Here is a 22,500-nt window from a genome sequence, read left to right as displayed (position 1 = left end):
TAGACAAAGCCAGAGACAGGTAAGACAAAGCCAGAGATTGGGGCTGACAATAGATATCAGTTGAAAACAGCATGGGGCCATGGAGACCACAGTAACCGTCTGGTCAAGGAAAGTGAAGCCAATGGCGTCATCTGGTGGTAGTACCGGGAAAGCACCAGAACCTCACAATAGCAAGAGGACCCAAAAAAGGCATTGTGGGATACCACCATTGTGTGGGCACCTTTTTATGTATCAGTTTATTTATTTAGATCACAGGATGGGGTAGATGGTTTACAAATTGCCCTGAGGTATTGTCTGTAAACAATATGTACATTGGTGTGTAAAAACCATCATTCTGATTACCTATGTTGTCTGTCCGTCATCTCCTCAGGAATCACCAAGCAACAAGTTACTCTATGCAAAGGAGATCTCCACATACAAGAAAATGGTGGACGAGTGAGTGATGTTTCAGTTCTTTTTAGTTCTTTTTCCAGAGTTCCTGTACTGCAACAAAATCAGTTGCAATCACTTTAAGTTCCTGAACCTGACATCTGAGTGTGTCCTTGAGTGACCCTTGGTGATATTTTTGTGTTCTTCTAGTTATTACAAGGGCATCAGACAGATGGTACAAGTGAGTGACCAGGACATGAACACCCATCTTGCCGAAATATCACGGGTGAGTGTGTGTGTCAGTCTGTCTGTCTGTGTGTGTGTGTGTGTGTGTGTGTGTGTGTGTGTGTGTGTGTTAGGGGTGTAAATATTAATCGATTCGGTTGATGCATCGATTATGCAGCCGACGATTCAATGCATCGATTCGTCCGCAAGAGTATCGATTAATGTGTTTATTTTGCCACCTGTTTGTTTGCCTATCTATTTTCAGCATTAGCTCCGACCTTTCTTTTTCTGTCTATGGCTCCGATGTAAGCGCACTACCTAGTCCTAAGCTGCGGGTGGCGCTAACCTCATTATTGTCTACTTCACTTATACTTCACACCACTTCAGACGCATTCGTTACTTACGTTTCACACATTGTTTTGTTGAGTCTGACTTTCAAGAGCGATGGTGCCGTTAGAGCGTTCTGGCAATGAAAGTGAAATTTTACACACTCCAGTCGGCGTCAAGTCATGGGTGTGGAAGTATTTTGGCTTCAGAAAAACAGATAAAGCAGTGGTAAGAGATGTTGCCGTTTGCAAAGAGAAAGACTGTGAGAGAAGATACTGCGGCTACGTCAAATCTATCCGCACACCTGAAAAGGCGCTATGGTATTAAAGGCGAGAGCACAGGCTTCCAAGCCTGCCACATCACTGACAACGTTTTTCACTCAAAAGTTGTCGAGCACTTTGCAAGGCCATTGCATTTTTTTTTATATGCAAAGACATGAGGCTGTATTTAATTGTCACAGAGAACGAAGGCTTTAGATACCTGCTCCTACGTTCCAAACTTTTGTTGATTTATTTGAAACTTCATAGATATCATGTAAAAATATTGAGTATTGAATCGTATCGAATCGTATCGTGGGGAATTCAGAAGTATCGAAAATAATCGAATCATTGGCTTAAGAAATCGATATTGTATCGAATCGTCATGAAGACTGTCTGATTTTACACCCCTAGTGTGTGTGTGTGTGTGTGTGTGTGTGTGTGTGTGTGTGTGTGTGTGTCTGTCTCTGTGTTTATGTTTGTGCACCTCACTGTCCTAAACTGCGTTATTTTCTCTCTGTGTTTGCCAGTCTCACACAGACAAACTGAACACCCAGGTGGCTCTGCACCAGCTTTACCAGTATGCCAGCAAATACTATGATGGGGTAGGTCTACTCTCTTCTCTTCCCTTCTCTCTCTCTCTCTCTCTCTCTCTCCCCCTTCATATTCTTTCTTTTCCTATGTCAGCAAATGATGCTCTCTCTTGCTCTCCCTCTCTCTCCTCTCTTTCTTTCCCTTATCTACTCCTCTTCGTCTCTCCCTCTTTCCATCAGATCATTTCCATCAGATCATTGATTTTGAAGGTTGTTTTGTAGTATACAGTATGCCCCTAGGGTGTTTATTTTTGACTGGTGTAGTAGGGTCAAGGGTCAAGTACTGATTTTATAAACAAGTTTTTAAAGCTTAACCTCTCTTCTCTTTTCTCTCATTCCTCACTGCGTCTCTCTCTGTCTCTATCCTTCCTTCTCTCCCTCTCTTTATCTTCTCTCCATCTCTTTCTCACTCATCTCCTCTCTCCTCTGCTCCTCCAGATCATTGCATCTCTGGACGAGGACCCGGCGGCGCAGAGCAAGCAGCTGACCCTGCGTCTGCAGCAGATTGCCGCTGCTCTGGAGAACAAGGTCACTGACCTCTAATGACCCGCACCCAGGTCAGCGCTGGGGTCGTAACCAGGGACAACAGAGAGAGAAAGAGAAAGAGAGTAAGAAAGATAGAAGGAAACAGAAAGAGGTAAAAAAAAGATAAGAAAAGTGAGTGAAAGAGAGAGAGATGAGAGGGGCCAATGTGCTTCCCTCCCTCTGCCTGAAGACATAGAGACTTCTGTGGGCTTTGTGGGCAGAGAGACCTCCATTGGATAAACAGCTTGGCATGGACGCTGTGCACTTACAAAGAATGGACACTAGAGAGGCACGAAGGCCTCTTTCTCTCTCTCTGACCCTGGGTTGCCCGCCATGGACCCCCCCCCTTCCACACACACCCCTGGACTCTCACAAGAGTGGGTAGGTGGGGTTGGGGTCGTCCCCCCCACACACACACACACACCCACAAGAAGGTACAAGAATAAGATATCCCCCCAGCCCCCTTTCTTCTCCCTGGAAAAGAGGAATATGCTTATGTGACGGTACATGACAAAGAAATGAAAACGACCTTCATTTTGTTCTGATTTTACGTTCAAATCTCCACGGCAGTTAACAGATGTTCAATTTTCTTCCTGTGTAGAGCGAGATAAATGATTAGTATTTTATGTAAATATATTTTTTACGCTTAAAGGGTGTGTGTGTGTGTATGTGAGTGTGGGGGTATGTGTGTGTGTTTGTGTGTTTGTGTGTGTGTGTGAGTAGCATACGTACATATATATATATATATATATAAATGGTTTGATTGGTGATTTTTATTTTTGATAGTCGCTAGCCCGTCTGGGCTCGTTGACCTTTTTAAAAGCACATGTTGTCGGTGTGGGACCGTACTCTGCCAAAAATGTCCCTGCTGGAGCATAGGTGACCTAGCCAGCCGCAGCCAGCCTGTCCAAATCATTTATAAATCATCAATGGGTGCCCCTCTCTCCCCCCCCCCCCATACCCCAACCCACCACCCACCACCGGAGGTGCTCGATGGGTGTACCCCTCCACCCCCCACCCACACCCCTGGGGGTGTGACTCTCCCCAACCCCAACCTTGGTCCCGTAACATCGACCTGATGGTGTTTTTGTATAAAAAATTATGTTGAAAATAAAATGCCTTTTGGTGTGCCAAGTAGCCAATGATATCCCCAATGCTTTCTCTCTCTCTTTTTGTTTTGAAAAATACCTGATCTTTTTTTTGTTGTCAGTTTTTATAATTTTTTTTAAATCAAATATTGGAGCTATAAAGCAGTGATTGTTGTCTTAATATAAATGTCTATCATGGATGGAGAATCACTATAGCTGAAGTGCAGACCTGAGCTTCCACTCATCTGGGTCTTCATAGTTGATGTTAAAAGACCTTAAAACCGCTGAAGGCCACAGATGTGTGTGTATGTGTGTGTGCGTGTGTGTGTATCTGCGTGTTCGCCTCTCTTTGTCATAAAGTGGCGAATACCCTCCAGCTGAGTGCAAAATCGCGTGATTGGGCGAAGGTTTCTGTGGTGGCGCATGACGGTGACATCACCTGATTAAGATTCCGTCCGAGGAACGGATATTTTTGTCTAAAAAGTGCCGACATTACAGCAAGCGTATTGCATTTTTATATACATGCGTATATGCATACTGTCTTTTTGTTCTTTAACCACTCACTGCGAGACGTGATCTGCCTTATTTCCTCAACAAACAGCAAATATGGGCTTGTTTACAGTTGTGTTTTGGAAAATCACTAATGACACATATAATGGACGATATCCTTTTTGAATATTGACTTGAGACCACTTGATTGTGTCAAATAAAATAAAAAAGATGCTACAAACATGTTTCTGTTGTATTGATGAGCTCACTTAGTAGCTGACATGGTTGTAAGACCGCACAAAGCTGTTGAGAAGGAGCAAAATGGAAAAATAAGTGGCAAGTGATTGGGGAGGAACAATGTACACTGCAAAAAAATAAATCTAACCAAGTGTTATTAATCTTATAATAATATATATTAATATTAATATCAAAACATCTATTTGGTATTGTTTTAACCATGAAGAGACTTACCTAGCGCTCTCAAGATAATTTTGCTTGTTTTTAGGACAAATTTGCTTAACACACTGGCAGACAAATCAGCTTGTTTTCAGGATGAGATGTCTTAAAATAACTCAAACTCTTCATAAATAAAGTCAAATAATTTTACGTGAAAGCACTAAGTAAGTCTCCTTACACTGAAAACAATACCAACTAGATGTTTTGATCTTGATTAATGACGCTTGTTTAGATTTTTATTAAATAGTTTATGCAGTGAGTGTCCATGCGATTTCCTTATATATATCCAAGATTTCACAATTTCACATACCCTTTCATAAGCTCCCACTCATGCACTATAGCAGTAGAGTTGAGGATTGTGTGATGTTGAGTACTGCCTTTTGCCATTCTACAGGAGAGGTATGCTCTAGGTGACACATTTGTGAAAGGACGACAAGATCATTAGAGTAGCCTAATTGAAGAATTGGTTTTATAGCTTAACATAAAATAACTGTGAAAATGTAAGCATAACATTAAAAAGGTAGACACATCAAATAACTATAGGCTATGGCTCTTAACAAAAATAAATCTATAGATATTGAGTATTTATGGCTCTCTCTGCAGGAGAGGATCTTGCAACCCGACCCCAGCTTTGAGGCAAGCGCGTGCCTTGATGTTACCCATACCCATGGGTGAAGTTATATGGGCGGGTTCATACGAGTGAGCCTCTGGCCTCTGGCACCATGCTGTCAGCATCTGGGCCTATCAGACCCTGGCACACACACACACACACACACGGACGGACGGACAAGAACCTGGCACACACACATGGGCAGCGTGACAGCCTATCAGACGTTGGCACATGCACTGGGATTAACAGACACAGCTGGAAGATGCCTTTGATCATTAATCACGCGCAGATGGTGGCAGTCTGCCCATCCGTCTGTCTGTTCAGCATTCACACACACACACACACACACACACACACACACACACATAAACAAACACACACACACACACACACACACACACGCTCTCTCTTTCTTTCCCTCTCTCTCACACACAGATACAGGTGTGTGTATATGTCTGTCGGTCTTTCTCTTTCTGACACACACACATACACACTCTTTATCTTTCACTCGCTCTCCTTTTCTCTCTCTCTCTCTCTCTATTTAATCACTCTCTTCTTCTTCTCTACTCGTCCCCATCTCCCCCTTTTCTTTTTTTACTACAGTACCCTCCACTTTCTTAGTTGATCTGTCCATCATTACAGATTCATCCCTCTACACGTCGTCTTAATGAATATAAACTGAATAAGAAATGGTAAAAATAGACGTGAGTGAATTATGGGATTGTGATGAACGGTTTGGTGACCTGAAGGGGTGCCTTATGATTTTTACTTTTTTTTGGTACAGTGATAATATTCATGAATGTTCCAATTAAATTATCCCAGAAATGTGCTCTTCATGTCTTGAGCTCAAAATGACTGGTCTGTGTGTGTGGGTGTGAGTGAATGAGTGTGTGTGTGTCGGTCTGTCTGCCTGTCTTATGATAGTATGTGTCTAAAGCTGTTGCTTTTACAATAAAACCCTACAGTTTCTGACTCCTTTCTTGGTCAACCGCCAGCTAAATAACTGTACTCATGTGTTTTTGAATATCTGACCACATCCCTGTCTGCAGTATACTATGCCATAAGGATAGTTGATATTTTAAATCTGGCTCCTGTTGCCTCATCTGCTTCATGTGATAGAGATCAAAAGATGTGCTTCAGCCAAGCAGCTGAGACGTCCCTCTTAATCAAGAGCCGACAAGAGCCGGCAGTGAAGAGTGACAGGAACCAAGTGGGGGAGAGACAGATGTGGTGGGGTCAGGGAATGACCATGGGTCAGAATCAAACCAGCATGCCCGGCTCGGACCATCAAAACAAAGCACACATATGCGGTGAGAAAGAAAGGCAACACTCAGGTTGCATAAAAATAAACGAACATTTGGAACTTGAATGTGCTGATCCAATCCAGACGCAAGATGGAGCAGATGATGTGTTGTGAATGTGTGATGTCTTTCATGAGCAGTGGGACCTGTGGGTGGGGTGTGCTTTTGCATGAATTGCTTGCAGTCAAAACGATTAAAGTCCATAGTTGTCCTAGCAACACCACCTCCACGATAGACTATGCGCAAAATAAGGGTTTGTTTCAGAGCCCTGTATATGTGTGTGTGTATGTGTGTGTGTGTGAGAGAGAGAGAGAGAGAGAGAAAAAAAAGTGTATGTAAAGAGGGGTGGGCAGTAGGCGAAGTTCGATTCGGAGACTCCCCACCCAATCAGAAGTAAGAAGCAGCACTGGTATTTCCTGTGGTATTTTTTTATTGGCTGACCAAAAAAAAAAGGAAAGTTTTTTCTTTACTTTTGATTGGGTGGGCAAGAAGACACATGTTTGAGGCGGGCTGATCCCGCCTCTGCCCATAGCTTCTGCCTGCCTAGGATTCATGCCATGCCATGCCTGGGAAACGCAGTTCTATAACAAGTGCATATAAATAGACAGTAAACTACACCAGCCAAGTGAATATATGCTATGATAGGAGACTAGACTATGGAGCAAGCCACTTGCAACAGCAGCCAAACAGGAAATGACGTGGCACACTTACTTGTAAAGTTATCCAATACCTACGTAATGATATAAGTAGCCTTAATGGTAAGCCACGGCCACAGAATTATGACAGTGTAGAGGCAGGCAAAAGTCCAGAAGTAAATATAAAACAAATAAATAAATAAAGTCCACTTTTAAAAAGGAGCCAGAATGAGAGAGTACGATGAGATGACGTCCTTCTTGGGCACGTGGGGCCCCTTTCAGCAGCAGATCTTTTTCTTCCTCTCCGTCAGCATCTTGCCCAACGGACTGGTCGGACTTTACATCGTGTTTGTGGCCGACACGCCGCCCCACGAGTGCTCGATCCCGCGGGAGAGCAACGTCAGCGAGGGCTGGAGGAACGTGAGCATTCCTCTGGTGCTGGTGCAGGACAGGGGGCTGCAGAGGAGCTCCTGCACCAGGTACCGGCTGGAGCTGCTGAGGAATTTCTCGCTGCTGGACTACGTCCCCGACGTGGACGTCAACATCAGTCAGATTCCGCAGGAGAGCTGCCTGGATGGCTGGGAGTACAGTAAAGAGATCTACCAGTCCACCATCATCACTGAGGTGAGCACACATTACAAATACACACACACGCGCGCACGCACACACACACACATTCATACACACACACACTTCATCTTCTTACTGAGTGCTAAAAGAATGGACTACTATATAGCCTGCTACATGTACTTCCATGGTCAGTCCTAATGTAATAAAGGTCCTTTAAACCAGGCATCATTCATTCATTCAAGTTCATGTAGTGTTAAATGTTAACTCTTCAAGTTCATGTAGTGTTAAATGTTAACTCTGACTCAAAGAATGTTTCATTATAAATGTGTAAACTATACACCAGGGGTGTATTGGTAAAATAAGAGGTGGTTAAACTATGAATTCTGTGATCACGGTGGACTGAGCCATGCGGTATTTTTTAAAAGGCATTCGGAACATGTTTGATGATGGTGGAGGTTATGGTCTAATGTTTATAACAATAGCAGTGGTATTAAATGGTTCCTAGAATGTGTGTTAGTGTACGTAATTTGTGAATGTGAATAATACAGTGTGGTTTTTGAATGTTAAAATGTGTAATTGGTGAATACACTTTTTTGAGAGGTGGATAAACTCTATTTCTGACATTTCTGAAATGTCACTACAACCCTGCTGTGCACTGTTCACATGGTGTAATTTAATATGGAACACATGATGAATACATCCAGCTCACCCCTCCATTTGAAGTGTAGACTGGGAGCCAAATCCCAGCAGGTGGACTGAGCCTCTGTGCACAGCTTTACGTGTGAAATCCTTCAAAATGTTGGTTTGCATCCAAATCTAATTAAAAAAAAAAGGGAATATGGCATGTTAATGTTTCATTGTGCTCCAAATTACACTCAAATGTATTATTTAACAAATTTGTCCTCTCTCTATATACAGTATATGATATGACATGCCATGACTTCTGTTGATTTTGACATATGAGATGAACTCTGATCTATACCACTGAACTCTGATATTTATAGAATGATATACAGTAGGGTTGGCCCCATCACGAGCGGCTCATAGGCATCACAATGTGAAACCCATCTGAGCAACAAGAGCAGGGGGCATTTCAGCTGGTGTGCTGGGTGCCCGCTGTTGGCATGGGTAGATCAATCAATTGGGGCCACAGTGGGCACACACATGCACAGATACTGTAAAAATACAGAATGACACACACACACACGGACGCGTGCACACGCTCACACACTTTGGTGGTTTGGTGAAATTTGCGGGACAGGTGTGAGGGTCAGTCCCCTCCTCCTCATGGCTCTTGTCTGAGTTGCAGTGGGACCTGGTGTGTGAGAACGAATACAAAGGACCCCTGGCCTCGTCCATCTACTTCCTGGGTGTGCTGGCCGGCACGTTCGTCTCTGGACAGTTCTCCGACAGGTCTCTGCCACACACCACATTACAACACCAGCCTGGCTGCACACACACATACAGTACACACACACACACACATGACAACACCAGCCTGGCTGCACACACACATACAGTACACACACACACACACATGACAACACCAGCCTGGCTGCACACACACATACAGTACACACACACACACACATGACAACACCAGCCTGGCTGCACACACACATACAGTACACACACACACACACATGACAACACCAGCCTGGCAGCACACACACATACAGTACACACACACACACACATGACAACACCAGCCTGGCAGCACACACACATACAGTACACACACACACACACATGACAACACCAGCCTGGCTGCACACACACATACAGTACACACACACACACACATGACAACACCAGCCTGGCTGCACACACACATACAGTACACACACACACACACATGACAACACCAGCCTGGCTGCACACACACATACAGTACACACACACACACACATGACAACACCAGCCTGGCTGCACACACACATACAGTACACACACACACACACATGACAACACCAGCCTGGCTGCACACACACATACAGTACACACACACACACACATGACAACACCAGCCTGGCTGCACACACACATACAGTACACACACACACACACACGACAACATTACTGCAATTGTACTAATATTACCTGATGTAGTGAAGGGAGAGAGCAGTGACACCACCTGATCTTGAACCCGGGTCTCCGGGACACTAAACCTGCAGCTTGACCGCAACGCCAAAGAGCCAGGCCCGTTGGTACGGCCGTCAAAGTGAATACACAACTGTAGTGACGGCACTCCATCATACCTGGTATTACTACAATAAAAACACGACTTATGAATAGTCTTAAAAATGGAGATATCTCATTTTGGAACTGGCAGTACAAAAAAAAGAACCAGACACTCCATACTCCATCTCTGGGACAGCCTTGCTGGGTAGCGCTTTCTGTACCGGAGTACTGTATATAATATCTCCCTATATATCCCTTACTGTATGTTGTAAACGTGATTGTGTGCGTGTCTGTGTGTGTGTGTGTGAGTGTGTGTGTGTGTGTGTGTGTGTGTGTGTGTGTGTGTGTGTGTGTGTGTGTGTGTGTGTGTGTGAGAGAGTGTGAGTGTGAGTGTGAGTGTGTGTGTGTGAGTACGCATTAATGTGTTGTACTGTATGTGTGTGTTCTAAAGGTATGGAAGGCGGCCTGTGCTTTTTGCCACTATGGCCATACAGACTTTGACCATATTCATCCAGATCTTCTCCCCCAGCTGGGAGGCCTTCAGCATCATCTTCTTCTTCGTTGGCTTCAGCGGTTTCTCCAACTATGTCATCGGCTATGTGCTCGGTATGCTTTTAAAGTGCATTTTAGGCTTTTCTGTCTTTATGATGATAGGACAGTACACTCTTAAAGCGAATGTGTTGAAAACAACACAACTTGCGTTGTTTTTAACACATCTCATGTGTCTAGATAGGGACAACACACTTTGTGTTGTTTCCTTTTTTATTTGTTACACAATATGTGTTGAAAATAACACAAAGTGCGTCTTTATTGGGACAGTATAGGGACTGACAGGAACTGCAAATGGGAGAGAGAGAGATGGGGTGGGATCGGGAAATGAAACAGGTCAGGCTCAAACCCGGTTTCCAGTAGGGCACATGGACCCGAATGTGGTGCGGGCGCTATAGCCAGTTGTGCCACAACACCCCCCACTTCAAGTTTCTTTTTGTAAAACCTTGTTAATGTGTCTATATGGTGCTTTTATATGATAGTCTGAGGTTCCAAATACTTACGATGCTTCACACCAATCTGTTGATGTCTGTCATTGTGCTCATTCCTGTCTGAAAGGCTCAGAGATCCTGAGTCCAGCCACCCGTGTGGTGTTCTGCTCCCTCGGGGTGTTCATGGCGTCCGGGTTGGGGCAGATGTTCTTGCCCCTGTTTGCCTACTTCCTGCGGGACTGGAGGCTCCTGATCATCCCCATGGCCGCTTCAGGGATCCTCTACATCCCCCTGTGGTGGTGAGGCCAACTTACACCTGCCCACACACACACACATACAAACAAAATAAATACATTTAACAACAGACAAATACATTGTAGGATTCTCTGGTTGTTGCGTTGTGTTTTAGTTCTAACGGTTGTATTGAAGATGGTCAATAAAGCTTGACGGCGGGATCAGGATCGGCGATTAGATGATGATTTATTGTAGATGGTACAATAATGAATAACAGAACACAGGCTAAGTCTCGAACAGTAAAACTGTGCAGAGTCTAACAGTTGTGGTTGTTGTTAGAAGCGGCGGCTGGGCCTTCCGACAGAAGATGCTCCTTGGTCGCTTCCATCGATCCGTCTCAAAGTCAAAACCTAAGACAAAGCCTGTTATACTAAAACAAACGACAATCATGCCAACGTGGCAGGTGCCAACCAGTGTACAAAACCCGACTCTGGCCGGATGGATAGCAGCCCTGAATGGCCCATGTTATGTCTGATGTTCCTCGGATGTTCCCAAACATCGGCCTGTCTGACCTTCCTGCTGGTGCACAGGCCTACGGCACAGTTATGTTATGTTATGTACAATAGTATGGACCTCTCCCCGTTGTATACTACACACAGAAGTAACATATGAACACATCAGAATACAGTAAGAATACCCCAGAATTCTACAACATATAGACAAAAACAAAACAAAACAAAAAAGGGGAGAGGGTTATTGGAAACAGGTGCAGTGATATTAAACAATGCTGGGTAACGTCCCTTCTGTCCCTCGCTACTTCCTCCCCCTCCCTCCCGTGCAATTGAAACTCTCCTAAACGCGCATCTCGTCTGGGATTTGCTGGAACAGTTTGTTATGTTTTATTGGGCAAGGTTTACCCAAATTGTTTTGTGGCCGTTTTTGGAGCCGTTTTTACAGTGTATTCAGGACACAGGCAGCTGGCAGATGGTGAAGAGATGTTTGCTGTGACAAAAAATGTTTTAGCCTAAAAAACATGACATCCCTTAGCTTAGAGCACCTTTAAAGGCACAATCAGTGATTTCGCAGGAAGTCGCGTTTGTTTGTGAGACGCTTTTGTGCAAAAAAAATTACATTATATCTTAACAAAACACACCAGAGAGGTAGCTCACTGCTACCTTCAGTATTCCCAGTGAAATTCCATGCAGGGTTTCGTTTTTTGTGTGGGGGACAAACTGTTTCCACTTTGTTTCCAGTTTTCGTATGATTATATTTTCCTCTATATTTTACATTATACACATTTATATATGTGAGTGCTGTGTTTGTATGGCTGCTGGAACATTGGAATTTTCCTTTGGGGATGAATACAATCTGTCTATCTATCTATCTATCTATCTATCTATTTAAATTTAAATTCAAAGGTGCTTTATTAGCATGACAAAAAAGGGTGTTTGCATTGCCAAAGCAGTCATACAAAACAATGTATAGCCATTTATGTGTAACATACATAGATCTACACTTTAATGAAATAATCTGTCTCTATCTATCTATCTATCTATCTATCCATCTATCTATCTATCTATCTACTATATCTATCTATCTATCTGTCTATCTATCGCCCTCTGGTGGTGAGAGTCCATGCTGGTTCCTGAATGTGTTTGTGATTCCACAAACCATATAATGATCCCTCTCCCGTGCACTAAAGCAGCAGTGTTGAGAGTTGTGACTAAAGCCCTTTTCACATATGAAAGAGACTAGTGATGAGAAACCATGGAATGTTAATGTAATTTAGCGATCACATCAGTTGCGGTTTTGATCATTTGCGATCAGACATCCAAGCTCCAGAAAAGCCTCCCTTACAATATTAAATCTGCTAGATCAGTGGCAGCTTCTCAATCTAGCCTAACATTTTTATAAAATTGCCTTCCATGAGTGATTCCACCTATGTGTCTGCTTATTATGTATTTTTTTTGTTTTGGATATTTTCCTTTTCTCATCTCCATTTTGTTCTCATACTGAGTTTAACTTTTAATCTTTGGAAGTTTACTTTTCTATTTGTTATTATTTTAATTATTATTATAATTGTTGTTTTTTTCTGTAAAGCACTGTGCTCAGTCCTAGAAAAGTGCCACATAACTATTATTATTATCACTATTATAATAAGTAAAATAACCACTGGTGACGTGAAATGTCAAAATAATTTAAACTTTTGATGTGACATGTGACGGGCTTAACAGTGTGATGTTGGCCTCTTCTCTCCTCTCCCGCCCCCACCAGGCTGATTCCTGAGTCGCCCCGCTGGCTTTTGTCCCAGGGGAGAGTGGAGGAGGCTGAGGCCATACTGAGGGACGCAGCCAGGATGAACAAGGTCCCCATGCCTGAAGTCATCTTCACGCCCGATGAGGTAAACCTGCACTGGATTGGTCCGCACCGCACCTCTCCACTGCCCCAGGAGGCAGAATGGACCATTAGGTTTAATCGCCTTGTGTTTAAAGTTACGCAATGCAGTTCTTTTACCTTTAAATAACGGTTTCAAACTCATTTTTCACACTTCCATACAATAAAGAGAATGGAGTCTGGAATGCCTGGTTAAGTGTTATGTTGTGTAATGTTGTTGTCTTGATTTTTGAAGAATTGTGACTGAATGGATACTCATGGGTACACGGAGTGAAAACTGGCATCATATTACTTGTACGCACTGACACTAATCAATGTGTCTGCTTGTCCTCTAGATCGCAGAAGCACAGGCAAAGAAGCAGAAGAAGTACAACATGCTGGACATTCTAAGGGACTGCAATGCTGTGGTCCTCATTATCATCTGCTCCATCCTCTGGTACAGCATTATCTTGCCATGCACATGGAGGCCTGATTCATAACACAAGCTATAGGTGAATGCCGTTGACAATGCATGGTTCAAGCTCATTTTTCAATGCCTTTTATAGACTACACAAGCTAAGCAGAAAATGAGTCCCCATTGGAAACACAGAGTATGACTTGTGTCCTTGCGTCGTGTTACAGAAAATTAGACGATTTTTCTATGCAAGTATGCATCATGACGTTGTGTACCTTGTGTTGACTATGAATCGGCCTGTACTAACTCCATCTAAGCGCCAATGGATGGTCCGCCGGTCATTCTCGAAATATAAATCAAGACGAACAGGATCCAGACATGCAGCCAATCAAGCATTTTTATCAGTATTCATTTTTGCCGGTTCCTATTAAGAAATATCAGCCAACTTCCTAACGTTAGCAAGTTAGCAAGCTAACTACACACAATGTATCCTATTTCCTAGTGACCAGCGGTGACTGGTTGTTGACCTGTTAATCTTGCTATAACACCTATGACCCAAAAGACTATCAAACTCACTATTAACTATACCTCAATGGAACCATGTCAGTGTGGCACACCTATCAAGCTATCCTAAACTAGATTAGGGAAAGAGAGAAAAGGAGGGAAGGGAGAGGGGAAGAGAAGGAGTTAGGCATGTAGAAAGTCAGAGAGAGGAGGAGAAGTTCACTGAGAGAGAGAGAAGAAAAGGGGACGAGAAACAGAAAAAGAGGAAGAAAATTAGAGGATGGGAAAGAAAAAGACAAAAAACTGAATAATTTGGATTTATATTACCACAATAATAACAATAAATGTAATATACCACAATAATTAATCTCTGGCTATGTCTTTCATTCTGCAGGATGGTCATCACCATGTCCTACTTTGCTCTGCTCTTGAATACCACCAACCTGCACGGTGATCCGTATTTTAACTTCTTCCTGTCCTCTGTGGTGGAGATCCCGGCTTACGTCATGGCCACGGTCCTGCTGAAGTTGTTCCCCCGTCGCTTCTGCCAGTCTTCCACACTCTTCCTGGGAGGTGGCATCGTCCTCTTCATCCAACTTGTGCCCAAAGGTGAGTGCTCTGATTAAAAAGTAACACACTCAATGAAAAACGGGGTCTACCCAGATTAGTGCCCTGATTTTACATCCAACTCCAGCGTTGCAATCCAGAACCCGATTTGACTGGTTCTGGACATAGGACAAATGAAATTGATTACGTCTGATGTTGAACAAGGTGAAGAAGTGAAACATACCGATTTTACAAACATAACCAGGTTCTACAAAACCTACCTCATTAAATTAAAGGGTTTTACATGGAAGTTTTAAAGAAACTTCTAAATGGGGCACCAAAAGGTTCTGTTCTGATAACTCAGTCTGACACCTACTGTAGCCTAGCTTAACATAACTAGCTAAAAAGGAGAGAAGAGATCTTCTGATGTTGTTGTGTTGTGGCTGTGTGGTGCAGGTCTGCCAGAAGTGGCCATCCTCCTGGAGATGGTGGGCAAATTTGCTATCACCACAGCGTTCTGTGTGGTCTACGCCGTGACCTCTGAACTCTTCCCCACCGTGGTCCGAAGCATGGCCATGGGAACCTGTTCGATGGCAGCTCGCATCGGAGCCATCCTCTCTCCGTTCATCATTTACCTGGGTGAGACAGTGGAGAAGTTCAGTTGTATTCTTTGCATGCATAAAAGGAAAAAAAAATACCTGCTTCAAGTTCAAATTTGAACTGTCACATACCAACATAGCAACCACCTCAAGCAGCAGCTTAGCAACCATGTCAAATACCCTAGCAACAGCCTAACAACCACTTCCACAGTTACAATAACTGTCATATATGCTAAATTGTCCTAATGTGGGACACCTAAGTTCCAGTGGGTGTGGCTCTTTCCCAAACTAATAAGTAAAAACTATAGGAAAGCCAAAGCTGTAGGGACCTGTGATCAAAATTGGAGGTGGATTTAACGTGTTGCCTTCACGTTGTAGCCTAATAAAGCTTACTACATAAGTCTGAAAAGCAATAAATGTCTCACATTAGGGCAGTCCACCCTACAGCTCTAAATCCAAATATTCAGATTTTTGTCTTTTTCTTTCCCATCCTCGAATTTTCTCCTCTTCTTTTCTTCTCCCTCTCAGTGAACTTCTCCTCCTCTCTCCGACTTTCTACATGCCTTACTCCTTCTCTTCCCCTCCCCCTTTCCTCCTTTTCTCTTTCGTTCCCTCTCTTCCTCTTCTTCTCCTACACATTTTCTCTATCTTTCTCTCCTCTTATTCTTTGTCGTCATCTCCTCTGCCTCTCTGTCTGTCTCCAACAGGTCACTATTATAAATACCTGCCCTATCTCTTGATTGGGAGTTTGGCTGTGCTCTCCGGTATGCTGTGTTTCTTTTTACCAGAGATGTTTGGAAAGGTTCTTCCAGACACCTTCATTGAGATGCAGAAGGTCAGAAGGTGAGTGACTGTCAGCCACAGTTAAAGGAACCATATGTAAGATTGTGGCCATAACTGGTACTGCAATCACTTTCAAATTACTGTAGAGCGGTGTATCCCCTCCCCCTCCCCCTTGACTGGCAGAGTTGGCTACCAGGATGCCGAAACACTACTGACTTTGTGATTAGTACATAGGTGGAGGGTGGCACATCAGGCCAAAACACAACATGACATGACAAAACAAAACATCAACATCAGTTGAGGGCTGCAACTTCACTTTTTATATGACAATATCCTGGCCGGACTGCTATTGTTAGGCTACTAGTATTTGCTAGTATTTGAAATTAACATGAGTTCTTAATGTCTAGTGACATATCAGGGCCATTTTGTGATTAATTGAAATACATTTCTTACATACGTTTTTTTTGTTTGTTTTTAGTTTAGTTTTTTTCAGTCCATTAAAAACAAAATGCTGTTGTAGGAAACCTCATTCACTGAACTGTACGGTCTTATCTAATGTAGAATGGGGCGATCGAGGACAACGGGGATGGAATCTAGGACCAAAGAGACTGGAGATGTAATTAAGGAAGCCAAATTGTAGACACACACACACACACACACACACACACACACACACACACACACACACACACACACACACACCTTCAAGTCATAGTAATAGTCAAAGTATGAGCCCAGCCTCATAACCCTACTGGCCAATTGACCTGTCGCTAAGCGCCAGCCTTAGAACGCAGATGAGCCAATGACAGTCCAGCCTCAACTGCTTCCCCAGCTGGTACCCTAAAAGTCTTGAGTGAATTAATAATTCAACTTGGGGAAGTTTGACTAGCACTACTTGCACAAAGATATTTATCAATTGCACACGTACATTAAAGCCCCCATTGGTAGGATTAGCTATATTTCCCCCTCTGCTGGAGAACTTGTGCATTATGCAATTTCAAACTGTGGAAAAAAGTAACGATAAAGCACATGGATTTGTTTACAAGCTAGCAGAACAGTTAGCATAAGTTCGGCAGAACAATGTGGACGGTAGTCCCGGTGTTGCAAGGTTGATCTTCCGCCTGGGGACGCTAGGGGCAGCAGGGAAAGTCACCATTTTCACCGGAACAGGTAATTTACTGTAACCATCCAAATGATTTCTAAACGGATTTATTAAGTTGAAATAGTTGCCAAGTTCCCCTTTAAGAAGGGTGCTCTTTCAGTCTTATATTTTGCCAATTTCTTTTACAAAAACAATATTATACTTCAAAGTTAAATATGCAAGAAAGATGCAAAGAAAGATATCTTGTAAAAATAGTCATAATGCACCTAGTTTTCATTTTAGTAAAATGAATGAATGTTTGATTTGTAAAGCTGTTTCTCTTTTATATTTTGTTTCCCAGTCCAAGCTGTTTATGATTTACCCTTGTTAGGGAGGTGTAGTTCTAGATCATATTCCTAGATGTAACTCCAATATTTGTTGCCAAACTCATTAAGCAGTGGTGGTCGTACAATAGTCACAATAATCACATTCCCAATAATATTAGGACCCCATCTCCATACATCACTGCCATTTCAGCACTTTGACATTCTCTTCACATGAGGCCTTAATAAATAAAAACGGGAAAATAAATGATTATAATAGTTGTGAGTGAATTATTTCATTGCGTTGGACGTATGTGACCAGATGATGTGCCCTCTGACTTTGTCCTCTTTTCTGTATGAGTGAATCTCCCCAGTGTATCCAGACCCAGATGCACATAGGAGAAAGAGCGAAGTCAGTCAATGAACAAAGTGTCTTGTGCATGGATGAAAAACATCCATTGGCGTGTGAGAATGTTGCGCTGACTGACTGATGTCTGTGCTTAGGATCTTGCTTATGGTCTTAAAATAGCAAATAGATTTTGATTAGTTAGTAAGTTAGCTTTTGTTAGACTTAAGAATTTTCACTTTGCCCATCATTTAAATTATGGCCCATTATAACTGTTTGCGCTGGCTGTTTGTGTGTGTGTGTGTAGAATGTGTGCAATCACTAACCAAACACACACACACACACACACACACACACACACACACACACACTAGTACTGGTATTAGTGAGCTTCTGAGGACCTCCTATCCAGGGATCTCCAGTGATGGATCTTACAGTTTTGTAAAGGCTTGTTTTTTATCAAAGCACCAACCTCTTATAAAATGAAATCATGAGAAAAAACACACATGACACACACACACCCACACACACACGCACACGCACACACACACACACATCAAAGAAGAGTCACTGATTCTTGTTTCCTTTCAACACAGAGATCAGAGATATCAGCTCACTCCAGAGATTACCACACAACGCAATAAGCTGTGTGTGTGTGTGTGTGTGTGTGTGTGTGTGTGTGTGTGTGTGTGTGTGCTTGTGTGACTATAGCTGTATGAATACTAGTCAGTCTGATTTTCTGTGTGCAGTTGTGCACTTGTGATAAAGTGTGTGTGTGTGTGTGTTTGTGTGTGTGTGTGTGTGTGTGTGTGTGTGTGTGTGTGTGTGTGTGTGTGTGTGTGTCTGAGTGTGTGTGTGTGTGTGTGTTTGTGTGTACAGTATGTGTGTGTGTGTGTGTGTGTGTGTGTACATGTGTGTTTTTCATCACATGCTTTATAAGTGTTCATGCATGGCTCTGCTCTGCCCCTACATGATGGAAAAGTAGGTGTTATGCTATTGCCGTGGGCTTTGATGAGCTGATTGGTTTTATATATATCTGAAATGTCTGGAAGGTTATTGCCTTGATAACCATACTACTGGGCGTCATTCTAAATTATCCACCCATGCCCCTTAAGTTGAGTTAATACATAAACAAGTAAGCAAATTAATAAATACATTCTAAAATATGGGTGGTGATGATGGTTAACCATTTATTGACTTATCCATTTATTGACTTACTGGGTTATGGTTAGCATAGGGTTAGAGTTAGGTGCCTTTAAGTCAACAGTGGCAGCGCTGCCTGGAAGACGACGTTGGGGGAATCTCATCCCCACTAGTTTATTGTCTGCATTGGATCATCAGTTGCACGGTGTGCATTTAGGCAGCTTCAGTTCTCACTGCTGGCATGCACTACATCTCAGCAAGTAGCCGATGATGGCACCTACTCACCCATAGTCTTCCTGTGTGGTTTCTGCTTTTTGTCTCACATGCATCAACTCTGCCCACATTGTTCCACTGACCACAACAACAAAAACATGTTTTTTTTTTCATGTTTGAAGAAAGAAACTATTCATGTTTCAGTTAACACTTAAACAAGTAGAGTAAGTGAATACCACATATAATATGAGCATGAGGGAATTGTTGGTGGTAATTATAATTGGTGTTGAAGTATAGTAACCATTTTAATGACTGTTTTAAAGGTGTCACATTGCTTAATGTCCTGTAATTTGTCTGAAGACAAGAAGTACATCCCTCACTTCTTTCTGTCTGACAAGTCATTTCACCCATATTCACACACATGCACACATTCACATCACTTCCTCCCCCCTTCCAACAACAACATTCCATACAACATCCAACAGATCTCATTCCTAATATTTTCCTATTGTAATCCTGTTTGTCTTCCTTTGTCTTTCTGCCTTGTCAGAAAATGATCTTCAGTTGCACAGTGTGATTCTTAGCCAGCTTACATTTTTTTTAACATCTCATCGCTCATATGCAACAGCATCTCAGCAATCAGTTGGCACTCACTCAACCTTAATCTTCCTGTGTGGTTTCTGCACAAAAGCAAAGAGTGCCCCCCCCCCCTTTCTCAAGCTTCATTCCTCTCTAACACATCACCACAATGGGGTCAAAGGGCCTGTCTACCACACTACAGTCAACTTCACTTACATCTTTCAGTACATATTTCAAGTAGGCTATTCAGAAAGAAACATGTACATTACCATTAGAAGTTGGTGAAAGCAAGATATGTCTGTGATTTTATGCAGAGGTAGTTTTATTAAGATATTTTAAAATACTGCTTACTTTAGCCATTCACACATTGTATGTGTTTTTGGGGGGGAAGAGGGGGGACCATGATGACCACTATGGCCGCTTGGTGCCCTTTCTCAACAATAGCTGTGTTTTTCCCATGACTCATGCAACACCAATACCATGTTTACATGCCCTACCTGCAATAGAACCTGTGGATCCAGGATAGGACTATTCAGCCATCAGAAAACTCACCGTTAAAAGACAGAAGGGGACGTCATCATCGGATTCGATGATGACGTGTGTGTGTGTGAAGTCAAGTCAGTTTTATTTTTAAAGCGCATTTAACATGCACAGAGTGAAACCCAAAGCGCTCAACAAACAAGACACATAACAATACAAAAGATGCCGGATGGAGTGGTGTAGTGGGCGATCGTGTAGATCCGCAATTCGTTGGACTTTTAACAGCGACCGTTTGTTACTCTGTGAGATTGCAGCTCTTCACCGTTAAAGTTAGTGTGTGTATGTTTATGTGTTTGTGGAAGCAATAACTTCCTGCCACTAAATCTTTCTTCATGTGAAGGCTTGTAGTAGATCCACACACAGATTCTTCTGTAAATAATCAAAAAGTTCTGATATGGACATGATGCGATCAATTAAAAATTCTTTCACTGAAACATAATATAAATTAAACCAATATGTGTACAATATTTACCAATAGTAATTGTGAGGTTGTTGTGTTTTTTTTTTTCAAGATCAACAAAAAAACAGTTATGTATTTCCAAATGTATGTAGAAAATCCACACGGTTTCACTTTTGCTTTTTTAATATGTACTGTAAATCAAAAATGCAAAAGGCAATATGTCATGCACAAATATAACATGACATTGAAAGTTAAATCATGCATAGCTCATAACATTTCCAATAAGGTTTGGTTTGGTTTTAACTTGTTTATTACACACTACACTGTGTGAAAAGTGGTATCCAGTGGCAGAGGTATGTCAATTCCCGCAAGACTTTGTCACACAGACTTGCAAACATCCACAATTGTCCGAATACAGCTGTCAAACCAACTGGATGATCATGTGACAATTTTCTTTGAGCAAATTATTCTGTGCACATTACATTACACCGTTACACCGTATTTTACATATCGTTTTATATATTATTTTGGGCAGTGGAGAGCAGATAGGAAATATGAGAGAGAGAGTGAGAGAGAGAGAGGGAGAAAGAGGTAGTGGGAGGGAGAGAGATGGGGTGAGGAGGGGGGGTGTAGACAAAAGACCTCAATATGGACTTGAACCTGAGTCTCCAGGGCCAACAGATTAGAATGTGCCACGAGATGCCACCACACTGTCGCTTCTAATAGACATGTCACTTTCTTGGGGCACTACCGCTGTATCGATGTTCTGCATCTGTTCGTTTCTGTTGAAACTCACAAACACCAGGTAGATGATGTAAACAATGATGAAGAAAGTAAGGCAGATAAACAGCCCTGTTGATACGACCTTGAAGAGACACACAAAAGAGACACAATTAGAATCAGTTGAAAAACTGAATACTTAAGGATTATCCATGCCTTTTGATTATTTGTAATCACTTGTAATGTCACAATATCACAAACGTTAAATAGCAGAAGGATTTGCACCTATTCTTGGTGAGTAATTATACCATTTCTTTTTCACAGCTTTCTTCACATATCGTTCGGACATTAAATAGTTCAATTCTACAGTTCAATTATAAACTGATCTGCTAGGATACTAGGGTACTACAATAAAACATGTAACATACCAGAGACTTGTTGAACAAATCTACAGAGAGCCTTTCCGTTGGATCGTCATAACGTCGTGAAGTCTCACACAATTTGTAGGGCTCTCCCCTGGATTTCTCTTTCCAGTTACCTTTCCAGGTAGACTCTTGGCAAACATAGTAATTTCCACGAAAGAACCACACTGTGAGCCAAGTGAATAAGGAGATCAACAGTGGTAGAACTATACCAGTCAAAGTGAGATGAATACAACAATTGTACAAGAACAAACACAAAGCGAAATGGCAAAAAAACGACTTGATTCACATGGGCAAAAAAACACTTTTTTCAGCCATGTTTCTATCCAGACAAGGAATATACTAAAGAAAACATCCACGCTTAGAATGTCTTTAGTCAATTCTGAAAATATCATGCTCGTCATTGTGCAACTGGCTTTGAGAGACATCAAAGTGGTTTTGCTTTCTCTTGCAGCGCTTGAATAAACCCTCCAAACAGAGAGGACTTCCTGTTCAGTCCCTCTCTTCTGATTGGCTTACTCAGTTGTAACCTGAAACTCAATATTCAACAGTGTGTGTTCTTTGATGTGTGTGTGTGCATGTGTGTGTGCAACCCGTTCTCATCTCAGGGCGTCATATAAGGCCGTTTTGTCACGTCCTTCGGCGTTTTCTATCCACGCATATAGCACCCTTT

At 42.4% G+C, this 22,500-nt stretch overlaps 2 protein-coding genes and 1 long non-coding RNA gene across 4 annotated transcripts in view; 2 read left to right on the top strand and 1 right to left on the bottom strand.

Moving 5' to 3' along the window:
- Window positions 1–4,103, top strand: part of LOC143136455 (plexin-B2-like) — a 173,123-nt gene extending 169,020 nt beyond the window's left edge. For both annotated transcript variants that reach the window (XM_076297176.1, XM_076297175.1), the window contains exons 35-38: window positions 371–435; window positions 580–655; window positions 1,709–1,783; window positions 2,210–4,103. In XM_076297176.1, the coding sequence (XP_076153291.1) occupies window positions 371–435; window positions 580–655; window positions 1,709–1,783; window positions 2,210–2,314 (321 nt within the window). In that variant the 3' untranslated portion in view covers window positions 2,315–4,103. The remainder of the gene's footprint in view (window positions 1–370; window positions 436–579; window positions 656–1,708; window positions 1,784–2,209) is intronic.
- A 2,741-nt stretch (window positions 4,104–6,844) lies between these two features.
- On the top strand, window positions 6,845–17,670 carry LOC143136456 (solute carrier family 22 member 4-like). Its single transcript, XM_076297177.1, has 10 exons — window positions 6,845–7,499; window positions 8,755–8,858; window positions 10,078–10,232; window positions 10,734–10,905; window positions 13,115–13,241; window positions 13,570–13,670; window positions 14,527–14,741; window positions 15,135–15,317; window positions 15,985–16,120; window positions 16,622–17,670. Exons 1-10 carry the CDS (start codon window positions 7,104–7,106, stop codon window positions 16,698–16,700), a joined length of 1,668 nt encoding a protein of 555 aa, XP_076153292.1. The 5' UTR covers window positions 6,845–7,103; the 3' UTR covers window positions 16,701–17,670.
- Window positions 17,671–20,850: 3,180 nt separating this feature from the next.
- LOC143136782 (uncharacterized) overlaps window positions 20,851–22,500 on the bottom strand; it is a 1,694-nt gene continuing 44 nt past the window's right edge. Inside the window, exons 1-2 of the long non-coding RNA XR_012989463.1 lie at window positions 21,834–22,500; window positions 20,851–21,550 (exon numbers count right to left, since the gene is read on the bottom strand). The exon at window positions 21,834–22,500 is cut by the window's right edge and continues 44 nt beyond it. This is a non-coding gene — a long non-coding RNA (uncharacterized LOC143136782). The remainder of the gene's footprint in view (window positions 21,551–21,833) is intronic.

The sequence above is a fragment of the Alosa pseudoharengus genome, unplaced genomic scaffold, assembly GCF_046254945.1.
Source record: "Alosa pseudoharengus isolate Yale_2024_CS ecotype anadromous, Long Island Sound unplaced genomic scaffold, YU_APseudo_1.1 YU_APseudo_1.1_scf_20, whole genome shotgun sequence".
Classification (NCBI taxonomy): Eukaryota; Metazoa; Chordata; class Actinopteri; order Clupeiformes; family Clupeidae; genus Alosa; species Alosa pseudoharengus.
The sequence above is the reverse complement of the archived record's forward strand: the minus strand, read 5'-3'. Positions and strand labels throughout refer to the sequence as shown.

What these genes read in the sequence shown, in the direction of transcription:
- LOC143136456 (XM_076297177.1), top strand. Translation starts at nt 7,104, where the DNA reads ATGAGAGAGTACGATGAGATGACGTCCTTCTTGGGCACGTGGGGCCCC. An exon ending in AGTCCACCATCATCACTGAG is followed by an intron (nt 7,500 to 8,754) that starts GTGAGCACACAT and finishes TCTGAGTTGCAG; the next exon opens with TGGGACCTGGTGTGTGAGAA. An exon ending in TCCGTTCATCATTTACCTGG is followed by an intron (nt 15,318 to 15,984) that starts GTGAGACAGTGG and finishes TGTCTCCAACAG; the next exon opens with GTCACTATTATAAATACCTG.